This window comes from Ranitomeya imitator, chromosome 1 (genome assembly GCF_032444005.1).
Source record: "Ranitomeya imitator isolate aRanImi1 chromosome 1, aRanImi1.pri, whole genome shotgun sequence".
NCBI lineage: Eukaryota > Metazoa > Chordata > Amphibia > Anura > Dendrobatidae > Ranitomeya > Ranitomeya imitator.
Window position 1 is genome coordinate 290,809,662 of NC_091282.1, and position 23,367 is coordinate 290,833,028.

Genomic DNA, 23,367 nt, shown 5'->3' on the forward strand with positions numbered 1-23,367 from the left:
ATACAATATGGAGCACTATGTGGAGCCATTATACATTGTGGAGCATCATGTTGGGCCACTATACAGTTTGGAGCACTATATGGGGCCATTATACAGTGTTTAAATTATGCCATTGGGCTATATGCTTTTTACTGCTCTTATATAACATATTATAATTATTCCATATGTTAATCGTTTTATTTGATAAGGAAAAACTTTCTCAATTGTAGACTTTTTCTTTTAAGAAATATCAAGGTTGGTCGGTGACTTTGTTAAAGCTTTTAACTTTGGCCCTCTGTGTATTTGAGTTTGACATCCCTGGCTTAAAGGGTTATTTTCATCATGATAAGGGGCTACAATTGCAAAGAGGTTGTAAAAACAACTAGAGTTGAGCGAATTTGTTCAGATTCGGTTCCGAATACAATCGGCATCGAATAATATTTTCTCCTTTGCCTCATTGGGGGACACAGGACTGTGGGTGTATGCTACTGCCGCCAGGAGGCTGACACTAAGTAAACATAAAAAAAAAGTGTAGCTCCTACTCCGCAGTATACACCTTGACACCGGCCGCAGACGAATCCAGTTCATGCTTAGTGTCTGAAGGAGGCACACTTCTGGTTCCCAGACCTTTTTGGACCCCAACGTCAAATCCTGCTCCGGGGCGACCCAATCAGGACAGAGATCATCAGATCTCATACAGGGCCAACACGTTGGGAAGAATGCGATCTCAGGGGAGGGGAAGGGGATCTAGGTCCCATAGGTTTTCGGCCAAATGACTGGAGTCTGCCTCTGGTCCCCGCCAACAAAGTAGGCGGCCGCCTACTCTTTTTTTCACCAGTCCTGGCTCACTGTGGTTCACGACAGATGGTTAAGAGAACTGGTATCTTCAGGATGCAAGATAGAGTTTATCAACCTTCCTCCGCAATCTGTGGCTAGTATCTTAGGCTTAGAGTGCAGGGCTTACAAGCTCTTTGCTATAGACTGTATAACACGCTAATGTACAAGGTGTTTTTCTAATCTAAAATCTCAGTATTCAGGTTAAATTGGCATGTTGGCACTTTGCGATAAATACCGTAAGTGGGTTTTGGATTGCAGTTTGGGCACTTGGTCTCTAAAAGGTTCGCTATCACTGCCACAGATGTTGTTATTCAGACAGTGGGACTCGTACAGTTAATTTCTAGTCCTACACTCTGGATAAGCATTCCTTACTCTGAGGCAAAAATTCAGTTTGCTACCCTAGCCGTGTATGTAATCATTCAGGCCACGGCAGAGGGGCTTTCACATACCCAGACAATCCTGCCCCCAGCTGAAGACTGTTGCTTCCTTTTAGGAATGTAGAAATCAATAAAAGACCAAAGAGCTGTCTAAGGATGCCAGGGACAAAATTGTAGACCTGTACAAGGCTGGAATGGTCTACTGGACAATAGGCAAGCAGCTTGGTGAGAAAACTATAGCTCTATAGCTGTTAGCACAATTATTAGAAAATAGAAGAAACACAAGATAACTGTCAATTTTCCTCAGTCTGGGGCTCCATGCAACATGTCGCCTCATGGGGTAGGGATGATTCACGGGAGGACCTGGTTAATGGGCATGGAATGCGATGAATATTCATTTCTCTTAAGTAGCGGGCACACTTGACCGCCGGCAGCTGCAGGAAGGCTGCGGCTGACACTGTGCCTGCTACTAAAGAGGAATGAATACTCACTGCCATCCACGCACATAGTCCCGGCATGGAGAGCAGTGAGTATTCCGGCAGCTGTCCTTCGGCTGGTAAGCAGCGCATGAAGTCCCTGCAATACGCTGCTTACAAGCTGGCACCAGAAGACGCTGCAAGGGAGCACAGAAAGGTAAGTGTTGTGTGTTTTTGTTTTTAATGTTTTTCTGGTGGGGCCATGCATACCAGTACGGGGATGGGGGCCAATTATACCAGGATAACGATGGGGCCATTCCTACTAGGATAGGGATGAGAGCAGCTATTCCTACCAGGATAGGGATGAGTGGGACCATTCCTAAAAGGATAGTGATAAGGGGGACATGCCTACCAGGATAGGAATGAGGGGGCCTTGCCTGCCAGGATAAGAATGAGGGGTCCTTGCTTACCAAACTAGGGATCAGGGGGCCATGCATTACCAGGATGGGAATGAGGAGGCCATGCATACCAGGATAGGGATGAGGGGCCATGCACACCCGGATGGGGATGAGAGGGGCCATGCATTCCAGGATAAGGATGAAGGGGCCCATGCACACCAGGGTGGGGATGAGGGGGCCATGCATACCAGGATGGGGGGCCATGCATGCCAGGATGGGGATGATGGGGCCATGCACATCAGAATGGGGATGAGGGGGTCATGCATATCAGGATAGGGACGAGGGTACCCTGTATACCAGGATGGGGATGAGGGGACCATATATACCAGGATAGGGATGAGAGGGGTCATGCACATCAGGATAGGGATGAGGGTACCCTGTATACCAGGATGGGGATGAGGGAATCATATATATCAGGATAAGGGGTATTAAGTACAGAATTGGCCACTTTGTTGCTTCAATTTTTTTTTCTAATTTCCTCCTCTAAAACCTAGGTGCGTTTTATAGTCTGAAAAATATGGTACTTATTTTCCCCACTGTTTGCCTTTCAATAAGTCCTGGGCCATAGGAAATAATAGTACGGAGATATTTACTCACTTCTATGGAATAATTTGCTAGGCATGGTCCTTGACATGTACTAAAGTCATTCTACAAGGAGAGGAAGGTGACCTATGACTATCACATTTTGAATATGCAGTATTGGTCAAAAGTTTAGACACACCTGTTCATATAATGATTTTTCTCGTTATTGAAATATGCACATTGCAGATTCAGACTGAAGGCAGAAAAACCTTGAGGGAGCACATATGGAAGCAAGAAGTAAAAAAATACAAATTCAAGTCACACTTACTCAGCATAGCTACCCATAGCATTGTGTAACGACATGCCATCCCATGTGGTTTGCACTTAGTGGGACTGTCATTTGTACTGCAACAGTGAAATTATTTATTTTACTGACTTGTATAGCGCTATTGTACTCCACATTGCTGGATTCAAAACAGTGCTAACCACTCAGCCACCATGCTGCCCATTGACCTAAAACACACCCTCCAGACAATGTAAGGGCTGTGTGACCATGGCGAGTGATGGAGTGCTGTGTCAGATGACATGGCCTCCACAATCACTTGACATGTTTTAGGGTGATTTGAACAGCAGAATAAAGGCAAAGCATCCTTTCTAGACTGTTGGGAAACCATTCCAGGTGTGACCTAATGAAGCTTCTTGATAGAATGCCAAGGGTTTGTAAACCGTTTATAGGCTCACAATGTGGGCATCTAATGTTTAACACACTGATTTTTTTCTGATATGTTTCTTTACCCCTTGTTTCTATATACCGTATATACTTGAGTATAAGCCGACCCGAGTATAAACCGAGGCACCTAATTTTGCCATGGAAAACTGGGTAAGCTTATTGACTCAAGTATAAGCCGGGTATGCATTGTCCCCTCATCCCTGCCCTGCTATGCGTGGCTCCTCCCGTCGCTGTCCTGCTATGTGTGGCTCCCCCGTCCTGTCCTGGTATGTGTGGCTCCCCCTGTTGTATGCATGGCTCCCCCCGGTCCCATCATTGTATACGTGGCTCTCCGGTCCCATCATTGTATGCGTGGCTCCCCCGTCCCATCGCTGTATGCATGGCTCCCCGGATCCCATCGTATGCATAGCTCCCCCGGTCCGATCGCTGTATGCATGGCTCCCCCGGTCCCATCGCTGTATGCATGGCTCCCCCAGTCCCATCGCTGTATGCATGGCTCCCCCGGTTACATCGCTGTATGCATGGCTCCCCCGGTCCCATCGCTGTACGCATGGCTCCCCCGGTCCCATTGCTGTATGCATGGCTCCCCCGGTCTCATCACTGTATGCATGGCTCCCCCAGTCTCATCATTGTATGCATGGCTCCCCCGGTCCCATCGCTGTATGCATGGCTCCCCCGTTCCCGTCCCATCGTTGTATTCATGGCTCACCCCCTCCCTGTCCTACTCACCCTCCTCGTGCCGTCACTGCATCTCTGTTGTTCTGGCGTTGCATCTCTTCCTGTGCTGAGCGCTCACGTGGTACCGCTCATTACGATACGATACAATACGATACACTTTATTGATCCTGAGGGAAATTATGGTAATTAATATGCGCTCCACGCCTATGGGAGTGGAAATGCGTGTATATTCATTACCTTAATGAGCGGTACCACGTGACCGCTCAGCACAGGAAGAGCTGCCGCTCCGGGACAACAGAGATGCAGCGACGGCGCAAGGAGGAGGAGTATGATGTCTTCACAGCCACCAACTCCTGAGGCTGCTCACCCTTCCCCGTCGGCTTCCTTGACAATGACTCGTGTATAAGCCAAGGGGGGCGTTTTCAGCACACAAAAAATGTGCTGAAAATCTCGGCTTATACATGAGTATATACGGTATGTTCTCTTTGTAGTTACGCTGCCTTCAACTTGAATCTACAAAGTGCATATTCCAGTAATGACAAGTAAAAGCAATGCAGGAACAGGTGTGTCCAAACTTAGATTGGTACTGTATATATTTAACAAATAATCTTGCCTATGGTGATAATGAAATGACAACTCAAAAGTAATCTCTACAGAACTGGAAATGTTAGTTTATTCGATGGCATAGTGGGAAAAAAGTTAAAGGGTTTTTTCCTTCACCTGTAAACACAATAAAGTTCCATAGTTCTGTTTTTAGCTATTTTGCTGATTATTCTTGACAATTGGGGGCTCCCTGGTGCACATTTGTATGCTTACTTAAAGCTAATCTGTCAGCAGGATTTTGCTTACTACAGGCATTGTCATGTTCCCACTGTACACTGATTAAAATGATATCTGGGGTGAAGACATCCATCTTGTGGTGTAATCAGTGTTAGACGTTTTCAGTTAATGAGATGCTCGTGCATCAAGGCATGACTGTAGGCAGTAGGAGTCTTATCTTCCTGGTTCTAAGCCAGAGAAACCAAAGAAAGTCCTGCCCACAGGTCACCCCAAAACACAAACCGTCTGTGTCTCTCTGTCTCTATGATGAGGAACTTGTTTGTGCTTTGGGATGGGCCTGTGGGCAGGACTCTTAGTTTCTCTGGACTAGAGCAACAAGATAAGACTCTGCCTACAGTCCCGCCTTGAAGCACGAGCATCTCATTAACTGAAAACTTCTAACATTGATTACACAAGAACCACAGGGAAGATTTCTTCACCACAGGTCTCATTTTAATCAGTGTAACAGTGGCAACATGACAATGACTATAGTTTACTTAGCAAAATCCTGTTGACAAGTTCACTTTAGTGCACTTTCATTATACTGTTTTCTGTGTTCATTTGCCAAAATTCCCATAATGCCCAGCTTTGTCATTTTAGCCAGTTCCAGCATTGGTCATATGCAGGGACTTAACTACCACTGTCACCACTGCGACCTGGCCCAGCGGGTAAGCGGCCCGGCAACGCGAGGAAATACTTCAGCTGGATGTGATACTTCCTCAGATCCATGTGTGGCAGTACACACAACTGGCCAATCAGAGGCCAGCAGCTGACATCAGCATGCACATGACTGGAGGTGCATGGTAGTGACGACATGCGGTCTCCGGTCGCTTGCACATTTAAGTCATCTGCCGGCTTCAGAAGAGGATACTGCGCTGCGGGGGAATGGAAAGAAGGTGAGTATTTTTTTAAATCAGTGAGTACACGGTGGCCATGCTACTACATGGAAGACTATGGGCTGTGCATTATACTACATGGATGACTATGGGTTGTGCATTATATTTTATGAAGGATATGGGCTGTGTATTATACTAATATGGATGACTATGGGCTGTGCAATATCTATGTTGGTGCATTATATATGGAGGAATTTGGAGGGTGTATTATATTATATGTAGGACTATGGGGTGCATTATACTATATGGAGGACTATGGGATGCATTATACCATGTTTAGGACTATGGAATGTATTATACTATATGGAGGAATATGGGTGGTGCATTATAATATATGGGTGGCGTATTATAATATATAGAGGATTATGAGGGGTGCATTATACTATTTGATGGACTATGGGAGTGCATTATACTATGTAGAGGAGTATAGGGGTGCATTATATTATTTGGAGGACTATGTGGGGGTACATTATACTTATGTATATACCAGGATGGGGCCCAGGATAAGGGACATATACCAGGATGGGGAATATATATCAGGATGGGGGGGCCCGGTCCAAATATTTCACTGGGCTCATCAGACTCTAGTTATGCCACTGGTCATAAGAGTCCCTATTATGTGGCCTTCTTGTCTTCTTGGCGGTGCTGCGCGCTAAATGTATACATAAAAAATAATTCATGCAGGTTCATTTGAGCTATGTATTTGAGCTACGCATGCTCACTACAAGCCCTCTGAAGACAACAAGTACAATGGACAACAAAGTACAATGGACAACATCACGTAACCCCTAATAAATACATTTAAATGTGCCTTTTAGAGTAGAGTTACTGTGGCTTCTTTATCTAGTGCAGTGGATTTGCAGTATGTTGTGGTAATTCTTCATTTCTATTCTAAAGCCCTGCTGCTTTATCAGTCTCAGCAGAATGTACAGCACAGCACGCGGCCATATTCATCCTGCTCGTTCTATCCACAGTCACACCATCAGTTACTCAGTTCCATTGGCAGTCATGCAGATCCATGCCACAACACTGTCTCCGCCATGTTTTACAGATGATGTGGTATGCTTATAAGCCTTTCCCTGTCTTAATGATTGTCTTCACAGCTTAATGGTTTAGTTAATCTTGGCTTGATCTGTCCATAAAAAGTAGTCATTCTTCTACTAAAGTCTAATGTGTTTATGCTAATCTTTCTGTTCTGTAACAAATTATTAAAGTTTCTTAAACCTTTCACAAAGCTCCATAAATGTACAGCAGATGTGTGCGTTCACTATGGAAAGCTTTAAATTTTGAGAATGAAATTGCAAGATACTGTAAGCCTTGAATATCGATCTCAGATTCTCCTTAAAGGGAATCTGACAGGAGGATCAATCCTACTAGGCCATATACATGGCCGTGCAGGTCATAGGAAGCTGAATCAAATGATACCTTGATATGTGCGATCCGTTGTCTTATTACAAATCCACTTTTTTCTTATATGTAAATGAGCTGTTCCAGGCTGTGGGTCGGACACCGATCTCCCTGAGAATTTGCCTCCTGAGGTAATTTTAAATGAACGGGGAAATACCAGTGTGAGACATGTAATGATTGGCATTTTGCTCTCATATTCACACACAATTCTGCAGTGAGATCAAAGTTAACACAGTACAACAAATGTGAAATTCTCTCATTGCAAACATTTCCAGCAGCACTTGCCCTCTCGTAGGGCTGCTGCAGAGCTGTGCATGATTATAATGAACGCAGTACAGCAGTGTTGAACCTTGTCTCATTGCAAACACATTTGCAGTGATATCAGCTCTGCTCTACTTCCTGAGAAGGAAGCCAAACACTATGCAGGACACCTGCAGTACAAATGTGTCAGAACAACAGAAGTGAACTTTGTCTCATTACACTGTTGGCTCTACTATTCAGTGTTATGTCTGATCTCACTGTGGAGCTGTGTGTCAGTATAAGAGCTAAGTGTCTGTCATTACATTGTTCACACTGGTAATTTCCCCTTTAATTTACAATAAGCTCCGGAGGCAGATTCTCTGGGCAATCAGTTTCGGACCTATTGATTTTTAATAGCTCAATGACATATAAGAAAAACGTGGATTTTTATGGAATAAGACATCGGATCACAGATATTAAGGAATCGTTCTCTTCCGCTTCCTGTGACCTACATGCTCATATAGACGGCTTAGGAGGGTTGATCCTACTGACTGATTTAAAATCTGCTGTGTGAACATTCCTTTATGGATGCCAATGAGGGTGCCTTGAATATACTATCCATGTACTGTGTGTGTCTTATTAAAGCTATACACATGCTGACACATAAAATGTTACATTTTCCTTGCACCTTTTTGTCAAGCCTTAATAAAAATATAGTTTATATAAAAAAAGTCACAACATTAAAAATGCCACCAAAATGATTGGGAAATTACCTTAAAAATTATTGTATGGCATGGGGATCTAGCATTTTCATACGCTGAATAAAAAGAGTGTGTGAACGAATCTTTAAAGGGTTCACTATTTTAGCCAATCCCTATTTATTTGAAGAGCTCCTTGAATATAAGCTGATCACGAACAGTCCCACTACTTGAACCTAATACATCATCTGTAATCTGTGAGGAAAGCTAATAGTAAGTGTTTACTTTTTCTACAGCACCACCACAGGGAAACTTAAGTATTACACAGTGCTCATTCAATTCAGTGGCTTGTCTGTGTACTGCAGGAGAGGACAGGTCCTCCATAGGGAGAGACCATCTTTGTTACTGCTCACTAGTGATGAGCGAATATACTCGTTATTCGAGATTTCCCGAGCACGCTCGGGTGTCCTCCCGAGTATTTTTTTAGTGCTCAGAGATTTAGTTTTCATCGCCGCAGCTGAATGATTTACATCTATTAGCCTGGCTAAGTACATGTGGGGGTTGTCTGGTTGCTAGGGAATCCCCACATGTAATCAAGCTGGCTAGTAGCTGTAAATCATTCAGCTGCGGCGAAAAAAAACTAAATCTCCGAGCACTAAAAAAATACTCGGGAGGACACCCGAGCGTGCTTGGGAAATCTTGAGTAACGAGTATATACGCCCCTCACTACTGCTCACGAATGTCCAATTTTGAGTTAGTAGAGGATCCCCCTCTACTAACTCAAAATTCTCCAAAGGGTAGATGATAGTGGTTTTCTAACCTGGGCCAAGTAGAACATGGCTCCGTAAACAACAGATATACACACAAATCATGACATGGACTAAATCTGTAAGAGGTGTATATTACAGTGGTAGAGCTGTTCTGATGATCTGTCCACGCATTTGCTTTGGAAAAATACATTTGCATTTATCCAGTTTTCTTCATTGGTAACATCAATAACTGTCATACCCAATTTTCTTGTGTAACAGGTGTGGAGCCTCCTATCCTCAGTTGATGAGTACAGTGGGCATACATCCTACATGTGCGGAGGAAGTGACCAAACTGCATATCACAAAACGTTCAGGACTGGACCCCACAGTCACTGGTTGCTGAGGTTAATTACCATCTCTGAAAAGGAAAGGAGCCATCTGTCTGCATGTGAACTGGAGACCTATCAGCGTGTTTCTTGCGTATACATCTCACATTTCCCAGAAGTAGTTACAAAGCACTACAGAAAGCATTCCTCATGTGTCTAACGTTTTACCAGGTGCCAGGGACTAAAATGTTCTGTGATCTAGTCTAATACTCCTACCATCCAGGAGGTGGAACTGCAGACCAGAAGATGCTAGAGTCCCAGGTACGTAGTGTAATGGTATCTAGATCCGCCTTCTACAGAACAAAACATGACAAGGACTTTTCTATATTTAGATTTCATTCATTATAAAGGAGCAAGTATGAGTGAGATTGAGCAGTCTTGTGTTTCCTCCAGAAATCCTCTAGCACCGCTCTCTTAGTGGCAGTCATCCACTGGATCACATTTATTTATCTCATTCAATATATTTGCAACACTTTTTGCTTCTTGCCAATTTTTTTTTTACAGTGAAAAATTAAAGTTTCTTCCCATCTCAGTATGTGATGTCATATCACTGGGACATGCCATCACTTTAGGATGTTGGTGTCCAACCTCTGGGACAACCACAGATATTGAGAATGTAGGGATTGCATCATTGATCCAGCTCGTCATCCTTTTCACAGTTTCTCTCTGCACTGTACAGAAGCTAGTGTCCATAACCTGTAAATAGTATTGTATTTTTCAAGAAAGACATCCAGGCGCTCCTTGTACCTTTGTAGCGAAACCACCATTAAAACATTGTGGCAGAGAGTTCCATAGTTTCACTGCTCTTACACTAAATAATCTGCTTCTGTGATGATTGAACCTTCTTTCCTGTATGATATAGAGAACTCCCCCTTGGCACCCTTGTAGGCGTAGGTATAAAAGATAGTTTGAAAGATTTCTGTACTGTCCCCTCTTGTATTTGTACATTGTAATAAGTTTGCACATAAACCTTTCTTGTTCCAAACTGAATAACCCCAGGTTTGATAACCTGTCTTGGCACCTGCTGTAGTTCGGCTCTGTCCTTCTGATATAGTGGATACCAAAATCATACACAGTATTGTAGTGACTGATATAGACGCCAAACTATGTTCTTGCTATGGACATCTATATCTATTTTAATGCATGCCATAATTTTATTTGCATTGTCAGCAGCTGCCTGGCACTGGTCACTAAAGTTGTGTTTGACATCTACCCATATGCTCTTGAATTAGCACTGAGTACCCTTTATTCTCAAAATCGTGAGGGTTCAAAAGAGATTGAAAACCAACCCATCATTAAATGATGGCATATTGTAGTGATTTAATATTTAGAAAGCTCACTTATATCTTCAGCTGTTGGAATGCTGTCACATATTACTACAGAAGTTAAACTGCGTAGTTCTTGAATAGTGTAATGTGCTAGCTTCATTACTAAAGCCACTGGCAGAATACAGCCTGCAATAATGGCTCCCGTTATCCTCCTGACTGTATCTGCAGGGCAGCCACAGATGTGGAAATTCCCTCATTATAGCTAATTATAATGTAATCCTCAAAATGCCAAAAAAATGTATGAAAACTCCTACAATGAAAAGGTGGAACATTTACCCTCCGCAACCTGTCAGATTATTGCTTTCCTCTTTCATTGGTTGATTAAATTTGAAAAGGCAATATGAATGTTCGACATGGGCGACCCATCCACTTTTCTCTTTTTGCCAGCTTTGCTATTTCTCCCTTGTGTCACATTTTTAGCCCCTCCATTGTTCGTGAGCTGGCTATCTACTAATGTGCACAGTACGTGAATCGTGATAGTTTTACAATGTAAGGCTGTTCTTTTTCCAGTACATATTACATCATTTCTGGCTCTATCGATTAGCTTATATCACCTTGATATCAACACCCGTGTTTTTCCAGCCATGCATAATGGGTGGATTTGAAGACTGAAATGATGTAACTCTGATCTAATACTTAATGATTCATTACTAGGAGCAAGCACACTAACTTTCCATGATCTTCTGGCATTTAAGTGTGCGGCAACATAATGTTCTCCAGCAGTCCAAGTGCTGCTTTACCTATGAGTTGGACATGGACGGTCAGTAGCTTGCTGCCAGGTATATTATTCTCGGTCTTTCTATAGATTAATGTCACTCTCTGCAGCTCGCTCAGGAGCCTGCATCATTTCAATTACTACTCAGGAGGAAACAGATTGAGAACAAAAATACTTTTGGACTTCTGCCTGTAATTTGCGGCTATGCTCCTAAGTATTCTTCAAACCCACATCACGCTCCTAGCCACCATCAAAGGCTTACTGTCTCCTTTAGTACAATAAAAAATAACAGAGGACATCCTGAGGAAACCGTGTCCTAATATCACCAGCCTGGCATGTCTTCCCCACAAGGAGTTCTGAAAAATTACATCTGACATTGAATGTTCCATTAGCCAAGGAGCAAGTACAGTGATTTCACAAGGCTCTGGATATCTGAGCTCACGATCTGTGTGCATGATTTCCAGGTGGGATTTGGGAGTCCCAGTTCTTACTGTAATGAAAACAAAAGCTATTACTTTTCACTCACGCCATGAGCTATTTAAAGTGAGCTACTTGCCGCTGATTGTCCTGCAACGTGTATATTGGTGAATTTTTCCAGACAGTCTTTTTGACGGATTTTTTTTTGTACATCATTTCCTTGAAGTAAGCGTTACAGCCATATTCCAGATTGAAAAAATATGCATAACCTTTATTTCGACATGGTTAAAAATGACATTTCGAGTATGCTCAAAAAAGTTTTCCTACGTGTTTCAGTCTAAAACTTAGCCCTTATTCATGGATAATATAATTGTTGTAATAATTATCCATGAATAAGGACTAAGTTTTAGGAAAACAAATATATCTTTGGGCATAGCGGAAATTTAATTTTTAATCATGTTGGAATAATGTTTATAAAGACACAGATGATTGGCCTCGGGGAGACCAAAACATCCAACACCGCGGAGACACCATCACGTGTTTCTCAATGCAGTGATTCCAGAACACTGCCCCCATCCCTTATGGGAAATATGCAGATGCATGTAAAGAAGCTGCGGAGACACCATCACGTGTTTCTCGACGCAAGCAGTGAATAGCCAGGCCTTTCCCCGGGAAGGAACAACCACGGGAAGGGCAGCATCCTATGAAGGAAAGCCACCTATGCCAAGCATGGTATCCATCCACAGACAGCTGTTTCGGGGTGTTTGCCCCTCATCAGTGTGGAGTAGGAATCTGGCTATTAGGAGCAGTGCCTAGTAAAAAGGCTATAAAGACACAGATGATTGGCCTCGGGGAGACCAAAACATCCAACACCGCGGAGACACCATCACGTGTTTCTCAACGCAGTGATTCCAGAACACTGCCCCCATCCCTTATGGGAAATATGCAGATGCATGTAAAGAAGCTGCGGAGACACCATCACGTGTTTCTCGACGCAAGCAGTGAATAGCCAGGCCTTTCCCCGGGAAGGAACAACCACGGGAAGGGCAGCATCCTATGAAGGAAAGCCACCTATGCCAAGCATGGTATCCATCCACAGACAGCTGTTTCGGGGTGTTTGCCCCTCATCAGTGTGGAGTAGGAATCTGGCTATTAGGAGCAGTGCCTAGTAAAAAGGCTATAAAGACACAGATGATTGGCCTCGGGGAGACCAAAACATCCAACACCGCGGAGACACCATCACGTGTTTCTCAACGCAGTGATTCCAGAACACTGCCCCCATCCCTTATGGGAAATATGCAGATGCATGTAAAGAAGCTGCGGAGACACCATCACGTGTTTCTCGACGCAAGCAGTGAATAGCCAGGCCTTTCCCCGGGAAGGAACAACCACGGGAAGGGCAGCATCCTATGAAGGAAAGCCACCTATGCCAAGCATGGTATCCATCCACAGACAGCTGTTTCGGGGTTTACACTTATTTTTTAATCCAGAATACGGCTGGAAAGCTTCTGGATTCGGATTGTTACTCCACCACATTGGGCAGGATTGTTCTTTCCATGCCGAGTGTCGTTGGAGCCTTATCCAGGGTGAGCTGGTTTGCACATGTACTTTATATCGTTTCCTTACAATATGTTAAAAAAATCTTTAAATTTTTTACTTACCTAGAATACATGTCTATGATCTACAATGCATTTTTTGTATTAATTACATAGATGCCCCAATATAGGTAAAGAAATGGATACATTTGACTTCACTAAACAAAGAAACAAAGCGCAGGACTGGTAGGATGGAGATAGTGCTTCTGGCTGGCGGAGAGATTTCTCAATAATTGTATGGGCCGCTGTTTTTTTCATGTAGCACACACTTACATTTTCGATCCTTAGATCACAAATTGGTGAAGGGGCATGTCTTATCTTTTTTGGCATATTATAATAGGATCAGATGAGTAAGGTTTCAATACCTGTAGATACTGTGTGTATATTTTATGATCTATTTCCTGAAATATATTGTTTTAGAACACAGTTATTCACAAAATATGTATACTCCTTACTTTATTGTCAAAAAACATCAAAATAGCAAAGACCTGAAGTGGCCAATGTCTGCACGATTTGGGCTCGAATCCGCACTGTCATTGGCCACCATGATGGGTGGAGTTTTGGCCTCATGTAGCCAGCCGCACCCTGTGGGTTTCACTTTTAGAGACAAGCATAACAAGAATAATATTGTTTGTTGTTGACCGCATTTTTTATGCTTACTTATGAATGCAAACACACCAACCACTTTCTGCATCACTAATTGGCGCCCATGATGAACCAATATATATCGCTTGTGTAAAATGACTCTTCGGTTTTCCAACTTTGTTTTGGTTTCACTAACTTTATTTATCCTTTTCTTTTTTAGTTTCTACACATTTTTTTGCAAATACAGAATGAAGATATTCAAAGCAACAAATAGTAATTATGATTTTGGCAATGTGACCAAAGACTTCATTAGAACAACAACTGCATTAAAGGTTGAATACAAAGTGTGCACTTAAATGGATTATCTGAGACTATTTTATTTTTCATTTTTGGCCTAACTACCTACCTGTTGTGTCTAGTGCTGATCTTTGCCGGCTCAGAGCAGTCATGGACCGCTTCTGCAGGCAATGCTAAGGCTTCCAATGAAGTAACATCAACAGGTAGCTGCTTCTCTTCCTCTCTCTGTTGATAGGGCAAGACTGCTGACATCATGCTGATCTGTAAGCCAGATCCCGGCTGTCTAACTGTAGGGTGGTGGCTGTCAATCAGCATGACGCCAGCAGTCACACCCTGTCGACAGAGCAAACCAGGAAAAGGAAGAGCTGTTCTGTTGACATGATGCAGCAGGAACGGTCTGTGATCATACTGAGCTGACACCAGGCAGATAGTTTGCAACTGCCTATGAGCCCTATGAGAAAATTATGAAATAGTCTGTGATAACCCCTTTTAATGTATAGATGTAGGGTATCTTATGGATACATAGTGATGATATGCATGCTGATGTCCTCCTGCTCTATGCAGGCAACAATATGGTGTCTACTTTCAGAGATGGTTACCAAAAATTGTAGTTAGAAACATTTTACAAAACCAGTGAATGACGGCCTGTGTAAAAACTCATTCTTGGAGATGCACCGTCCAGAGAATCTGCTGGTTCTTGTGTTTAATCTGTTAAATGATTAATAAAAAAAATGGTCTTGTCTCTGTGTTGAGTGAATTAACATTTCAAATAATGGTATGCCTAGTTGTAAGAGGATGTATACTCATCCCCAAGTCCAGTGGAACTGTAGTACTGTAGTACCAACTTTTTATTAGCATATGGAGGTGTCATTTACAGATTTTGATCTAGTTATCTGACAAGTTTTGGTGGGTGTTTTTAGTTTGAGAATATGAATTGGGATAATTATGTAAAGTAATCATATAAAACCCAAAGTATATATTTATTAAATCTAGTTAAAATGCCACCTACCTGTGGCTGCACCAAAAACTAAACAACCAAAACACACCGTGAAAAAACTAGTGTTGGGAAAAGAACAATCCCTATATGGTACCTATGCTGAAGGCTGCCTAACAGCGGGGGTTGGCGCCCTAGGGGGAACGTTGTGGTGCCCCGCTCAACGATGGCTCGCCCTGGGGTCCCTAAAAAGACCCTAATATTGCCAATGGGTCCCTCTACCCACACAATAATGTACTAAAGGTATCCCTGATATACGGTACTAGACTTGTATCACACCTATAGATAGGGAATCCTAAAGCCCAATACGTGTAATAAAAACAATAGGAGAACATGTGATAGGCTATTGATGGAAAAAAATGATGTAATTTAGACACTTAGTCAATCTATCTTAGACCAAGAGTCCCTTTAGCATTGATTACTGCAATTCACAAGCACCTAGGCAGTGGGTCGAATACAGCACCACATATATCAGTTTTTACTCCCGAACAGATAACAACCGATCCAACATTCAGGTAGTCGTCCTATGGACTGATTGATAAATCTAAAATGGGCAGCATGCCCGATGAATAGTACAATGCAATACAAATAAAGGTGCTATCACTGTAAACAGTGAACCCCTGTCACATTCAATAGATCATAGATCCCAGAGATAAGCATAAGTGAATGAAGTTGGTACTGTATCTTATACCATCGAGACACATGACATGTAAATCGGGCCTCCTGATGAGCCAGAGAGGCTAAACGCGTTGAGGCTACTTATGACATTAGGCTCACGGCACTGCACCTTACGATGAGTACCAACTTCATTCACTTATCTTTATCTCTGGGATCTATGATCTATTGAATGTGACAGTGGTTCACTGTTTACAGTGATAGCAACTTAACTGATGGCCCCAGCACCATTCATAAGGCAAGAAATCCCACTTATTAAACCTGACAGGGCACACCTGTGAAGTGAAAACCATTTCCGGTGACTACCTCTTGAAGCTCATCAAGATAATGCCAAGAGTGTGCAAAGCAGTCATCAAACCAAAAGGTGGCTACTTTGAAGAACCTAGAATATAAGACATAATTTCAGTTGTTTCACACTTTTTTGTTAAGTATATAATTCCACGTGTTAATTCATAGTTTTGATGCCTTCAGTGCGAATGTACAATTTTCATAGTCATGAAAATACAGAAAAATCTTTAAATGAGGTGTGTCCAAACTTTTGGTCTGTACTATATATACGCACAGTCTGGCCCCCACAGAGTGACGCTCCCAGGAGATCGCGGTATGCGTAAACACTGAACGCACACCGCGATCTCCACCGGAGAGTCAGGGACCGCCAGGAGGGTGAGTATATTCACCTGTCCCCCGTTCCAGCACTGCGTGCGGCTCCGTCTCCCGGGTCCTCTGCTGGGACGTTCCCAGTTCAGAGGGCGCGATGACGCGCTTAATGCATGCCGGCGCCGCCCTCTGACTGAACAGTCACAGCCAGAGGAGACAGAAGATGGTGGCGCGCAGCACTGGAACGGGACAGACAGGTGAGTATAGCAAGTGCTGGGGACCTGAGCTAGCAGTGACTCCGGCACCTGACCCCCACAGCGCGCCGGTGTCCCCGCCTGCTCAGGCCCCCAGCACTCAGCGCCCAGCGACGATAGGTGAGTATGGTATTTTTTTTTATATATATATATATATATATATATATGTCAGCAGCATACGGGGCATATACAATGGAGCATCTTATGGGGGCATGTAATACAATGGTGGCGCAGGATGGGAGCAGCACATGACAGAACGGGGGCGCAGGATGGGAGCAGCACATGACAGAACGGGCGCAGGATGGCAGCAGCACATGACAGAACGGGCGCAGGATGGTAGCAGCACATGACAGAACGGGCGCAGGATAGCAGCAGCACATGACAGAACGGGGGCGCAGGATGGCAGCAGCACATGACAGAACGGGTGCAGGATGGGAGCAGCACATGACAGAACAGGGGGTGCAGGATGGGAGCAGCACATGACAGAACGGGCGCAGGATGGCAGCAGCACATGACAGAACGGGGGTGCAGGATGGCAGCAGCACATGACAGAACGGGGGTGCAGGATGGCAGCAGCACATGACAGAATGGGAGCAGCACATGACAGAACAGGGGCGCAGGATGGGAGCAGCACATGAAAGAACGGGGGCACAGGATGGGAGCAGCACACGACAGAACGGGGGCGCAGGATGGGAGCAGCACATGACAGAACGGGGGCCCAGGATGGGAGCAGCACATGACAGAGCGGGGGCACAGGATGGGAGCAGCAAATGACAGAATGGAGACGCAGGATGGGTGCAGAACATATCAGAATGGAGGCGCAGGATGGGTGCAGCACATGTCACAATGGGGGCGCAGGATGGGAGCAGCACATGACAATGGGGGCGCAGGATGGGTGCAACACATGACAGAATGGGGGCGCAAGATGGGTGCAGAACATGTCAGAATGGAGGCGCAGGATGGGTGCAGAACATGTCAGAATGGGGGCGCAGGATGGGTGCAGCACATGTCACAATGGGGGCGCAGGACGGAAGCAGCACATGACAATGGGGGCGCAGGATGGGTGCAACACATGACAGAATGGGGGCGCAAGATGGGTGCAACACATGGCAGGATGGGTGCAGCACATGACAGGATGGGGACGCAGGATGGAGCAGCACATGTCAGAATGGGGTGCAGGATGGGAGCAGCACATGTCAGAATGGGGGTGCAGGATGGGTGCAGCATATGTCAGGATGGGGACGCAGGATGGAGCCGCACATACCAGGATGGAGACCATATACCAATATAGATGCTAGCCACCCGGGCGTAGAACGGGTTCAATAGCTAGTATATATATATATATATATATATATGTGTGTGTGTGCTTCTCACAAAATTTGGATATCATCAAAAAGTTAATTTATTTCAGTTCTTCAATACAAAAAGTGAAACTCATATTATATGGAATCATTACAAACAAAGTGCTCTACTTCAAGCGTTTATTTCTCTTAATGTTGTTGATTATGCCTTACAGCCACTGAAAACCCAAAAGTCATTATCTCTGCAAATTAGGGGTAGGTAGGATCCTGCTGTGATTAAAACCACCACATATTGAAGGGCGAAGTGCTCCGTCAGAGAGCTAACATGCAAATAAAAGACTGACTGGCACTTCCAAGCTAATGCGAATGGATGCATACTAGGAGCAGCCAACCCCATATACTGTATACAAAAAAAGTTGCACTCTGTTATTCTAAAGCATGTAGACATGGAATATATGAAATATGAATAGCAACGCTATTGAGATGCTTAGCACATAATTTGGCCAATTCATGCATGCCCAGCAACCAACGAGAAGGTGGTCTCACGCTGCTGGGAATCCTACATGTCTAGTGTGAATACCTCTCTTAGGCTGAAGTCTGAATTCCTGGGTAAATTCGGGTACCTCTCTCAAAAGCCTGTATTTATGGGTAGGTAGGATCCTGCTGTAATTAAAACCACCACATGTGGCTGAGGGTGATATTTGAATACATTAGCTCGCTGACTGAGCACTCTGCCCCTCAGCCTCAGGTGTTTTTAGTTACAGCAGGATCCTACCTCCCATAGAGATGTAGACTTTAGTCTAGGAGAGGATTCACATTAGGCAGGTCCCAGCAACGATTAGCGCCTTATCAAATCTCAATTTTTCATATTTTCTAGTGCAGTAATGCAATTCAATTTTCATATTTCATGTTTCATACTATAGTGCTACTTTGTTTATTTGTCAGTGATTTGAGACTTGGACAGAGGTTCACCTTCAAGCAAGACAATGAGCCAAAACTTTCTGCTAAAGCAACACTCGTGTGGTTTAAGGAGAAAAGTGTAAATGTTTTAGAGTGGTCTAGTCAAAGCCCAGACCTTAATCCAATTGAGAATCTGAGCTGGAGCAGGAAAGGAAAGGGAAAAAATCCCAGTCGATAGATGTGGAAAATTCATACACACTCCTTGGTCTTCATGGTGTTGTTTGGTTAGTGGTGCCTCTTGCTTAATAGTGTTGTAGGTTCTGTGGCCTTTCAGAAAAGGTGTGTATATACTGACAGACCATGTTTCACTTAGATTGCACACAGGTGGACATCCTTTCACAAAGCATGTGAATTATAAAGGAAATTGCTTGCACCAGAAATTTTTAGTTGCTTCATAGCAAAAGGGGGGAGTACATATGCACATGGCAATTTTCAGTTATTTGAGCCCACAAATTTAATTTACGATATATACTCCAGTATAAGCCGAGGCACCTAATTTTGCCACGGAAAACTGGGTAAGCTTATTGACTCGAGTATAAGCCGCGTGTGCATTGTCCCATCCCTGTCCTGCTATGTGTGGCTCCCCCGGTCTCCTAGTTGTATACATGACTCAACGTCCTCAACATCTTCCACCTTCTATGCATGGCTCAGCGTTCTCACCATCCTCCCCTTCTATGTATGGATCAGTGTCCTCCCCTTTCTATGCATGGCTCGACGTCCTCCCCTTCTATGCATGGCTCAGCATCCTCCCCTTCTATGCATGGCTCAGCATCCTCCCCCTTCTATGCATGGTTCGGCATCCTCCCCCATCCTCCTATGAATGGCTTAGCGTCCTCCCCCTTCTATACATGGCACAGTGTCCTCCCTCTTCTATGCATGGCTCCGCATCCTCCCCGTCATACTCACCCTCCTTGCGTGGTCCTGCACGTCCATGCATCTCCATTGTCCTGGCGCTGGCAGCTCTCCTCTGCTCAGCGGTCTCGTGGTACCGCTCATTAAGGTAATGAATATGCGCTCCACGCTTATGGGAGTGACTTTCTGGGACCATGGCTCGTGTATAAGCTGAGGGGGCATTTTCAGTACAAAAGAATGTGCTGAAAATCTCGGCTTATACACAAGTATATACGGTATGCCTCTGTTTCCAGTTCACCACCTGACAGCACCATTGGAGAACGTCCTTCTTACCCTCAGTGGGACAGGAACAACAAGCGGTTAAAAGGACCCTCCCCACTCCACCCACCAGTGTTTTTCCTGTCCCACTGTGGAAAGGAACGGCAAGCTTTTCCTCCGATGCTGCTGTGCAGATGGTGGGGATCGGGGGGCCCAGCCTTTCCCCTCCTCTGCCGCAAGACATCTGCGGCTGATACCTGCTATGGGGGGTCCCTGAGCCTCCCCAGTGCAGCGTTGCTCCTGGGGTCGGGTCCGTCTCCTCCGCTCAGGGGGCTCTCGGTCCGGGCGCCTGTCTGCCGGGGGGGTGAGTGCGGCGGCCGCTTCCAGCAAATGGCCGGTTCCAGCATGCGGCCGCAGCTTTCTCCAGAGACCGCTTCCAAGCGGCCACTTCCAGGTTCAGCGGCCGCGTCACTTCCAGCCGCGACGGCCGCGTCACTTCCGGTCGCAGCCAGCGTGGGAGATGGCGCCGGCAGCAGCGCCGGCCTCAGGTGAGGCATTACAGCACGGTCAACCGCAGTGGCGGTAAGGAGGGCAGGATCAACCAGGTAAATCCTATATAAACGTCGTAAGGGGGTCTTTATGCCGCCGGCCATCCTTACAGGGAGCACTCGGCTATACGGCTAGAACTGTCCTCACAATGGAAGAAACAGCCAGACCTGAGGGGACTGACCAGCTTCAGGGGCACATGAGTAGGCTATACTAAACCATACCGCAATGCTCACCCCTCCCCCTACTTCCCTATCCACGGAGTATATCTATATCTATCATAGGCAGAGCCTCCCATCCCCGCACCCGAAAGGAAAAAGTCAGGGAAAAGTAAATGCCCGATATGCTAAATTTCCGGAAAATTGGCGGAAGCCACTATGCAAGTCGTGCACATCTAAGATTGTGGGTGATGAACAGACTGCATTATTAGCCATGATGAGGACAATGATTCGTCAGGAGGTTCAGGCATCCATCTCAAGCTTGAATCTTCCCCAGACAAGTCAGTCGGAACCGCAAACATCACGGAAAAGGCCAAGAGAGACTAGTCCCTCTTCTGAAGGAGAGATTTCGGAATAGTCAGACCAGGAAGAAAGACGGATCATTGAGCAAAGGGTTACATGCCCAAGTCACAAAGGTTTTTCCAGTCAACAACCACATCCGTTCCATGATTCTAGAAGAATGGCAGGAAGCGGAGAAGAGACTAGTAGTACCTAGAGACTTCAGACTCCGCCTGCCTTATAATCCAGAGGACATTAAAGTGTGGGATGAAGTTCCCAAAATTGATGTTCCATTAGCAAAGGTGGCGAAGAAGACCTTAATTCCATTTGAGGATTCCTCCGCTTTAAAGGATCCAATGGATCGCAAGCAGATGGACTGCTCAGGAGAACTGGGGGATCCTCGGCAGCAATAATACGGGTCAATATAACATCGCTAGCCCGGTCAATGCATCTATGGATAGATGATTTGGAGGAACATCTCAAAGCTAAGACTTCCATAAATGTTATTCTCAATTCTCTACCGTTACTTAAACTCGCAACAGGCTTTATGGCAGACGCTTCAGCAGAATCCGTGCGCTTCGCCGCCAGAAGCGAGTCCTTGTCCAACGCAGACTTGGTCAGGGGATATCCAATCAAAAAATAAATTGTGCGGAATCCCATTCTCAGGGAATAAAGTATTTGGGCCTATTCTAGATGATATTTTAGAAAAAGCCTCAGATAAAAAGAAAGCATTGTCTACCATCCCTGGGAGACTATGTAGGTGAAATATAATTGACTGTGCAATATTGCCTCTAAATTTTGCATATATATTCTGATACCTTGTGTGAACGCACATTCCCATAACCCATGCCATAAATTGGTGAGTGGAGTTTGTTACTTTATGCATATTTTAATCCAATCAGGCAATTTAGGGGATAGCTGTTTATTAAGATCATACAAGGCATCATGCATTAGTTTAAAGTACGTTTACCTCCATCGTCCATTAATTATGCATATTTTACTGTTCACTATCTGTTCTGTATTCTCTCTATCCGCTGTCCACTTTGCTCAAGTCCACATAACATTTTCAGGTCCACTTTAAGGAACTGGGTTATCGGATCATTAAATAAAAAGGTTGTCTTGCCCACCGTATCATCCAAGATGTTTATGTGTACATCCACACTTTCAGCTAGTATCCTCAACCTACAGAACACGTGTACCTGTATTGGATGTGGAAAAAATGAATGGGAGTGATAACCTGCGTTTGAGCCCCTCTAATGAGTCACCTCTTCAACACACTCATCAGATCCTTCATTATCATGATGCCCCTCTGCTGGCACACCATGGACCATCCACCATCCCCAATATCTCTGGGTGAGCCCCAAAAGCCATACCTTTAGAAAGAGAAAAAGAGTCTACAAACTTTTCAAACCCATTTCTATGTGTATGTTGGCCCTCAAATGGGCTGAACAGCATGCCCGCTTTTATGTCATACCAAACAGTGTTTCACATTCAGAGTTGGATGTCTATCAAAGCTCATTGTGTATGTCATTAGGGGGAGAAGAGTTTTTCTTCCTGCTGCCGCACCACACACTTTACTCGGAGTGGTGCATTGTCATTTTGAAAATCAATTTATGCATTTTACTAAGGCTTATTTAACCGGGAGCATGTTTATCACTGTGTAAACATACACTATGGTGACGTGAAATGGTTTAGTTAGCCATATATATGGGTCTGACTAGTTCCCTTAAAAAAATGACTAATTTTGCAATATTTCTTCTTTTAGTAAGATTTCATGAACTGTTTCTAAGTACATACCTGAGTCAGTTTATATAAAAACTATTTCTTATAGATGTGTTCCTCTGTAAGACTTGTGGAATAGTGTCCTAATTAGATCCAAGGTGTGGAAACTCAGTGTGCTCATTATCCCCAACCTGACTCAACAAGTTCCTATATTTTAGTACTAACAGGTAGCAATTATTAGACATGTAACAGGAAACAATTTGACAAGATTAATACATTGTGTTTATTTTCTTCTTTTTATTCCCCATAACTAGAGATGAGCGAACTTGTTTGGAAAACGTTCGCCAATCTCAAACTTGCCATGAACTTGGTACATTAGGATTCGTGTTCGCTTTCACAAGCATTTCTACTCGGTCAGCAAAATTTGGTCACAGTTCAGTAAATCATCACATTTCCACTAATGCTTTTGTTATTACTTTGGCTTGGATAGTGATTCTGTATGATAAGCAGGGGGTGGGGGACAATGATACGTGTTTGATTTTGGGAGGGGGTGTGGAGAGTTTAGAAGAGCATGTGGAGAGG

At 44.3% G+C, this 23,367-nt stretch overlaps 1 protein-coding gene across 1 annotated transcript in view; it reads left to right on the forward strand.

Annotated features, from left to right (window-relative positions):
• TXNRD2 (thioredoxin reductase 2) overlaps positions 1 to 14,869 on the forward strand; it is a 203,664-nt gene extending 188,795 nt beyond the window's left edge. The window contains exons 17-18 of the mRNA XM_069756382.1: positions 9,086 to 9,453; positions 14,053 to 14,869. Of these exons, the coding sequence (XP_069612483.1) occupies positions 9,086 to 9,209 (124 nt within the window). The 3' untranslated portion in view covers positions 9,210 to 9,453; positions 14,053 to 14,869. The remainder of the gene's footprint in view (positions 1 to 9,085; positions 9,454 to 14,052) is intronic.
• Positions 14,870 to 23,367: the final 8,498 nt, after the last annotated feature.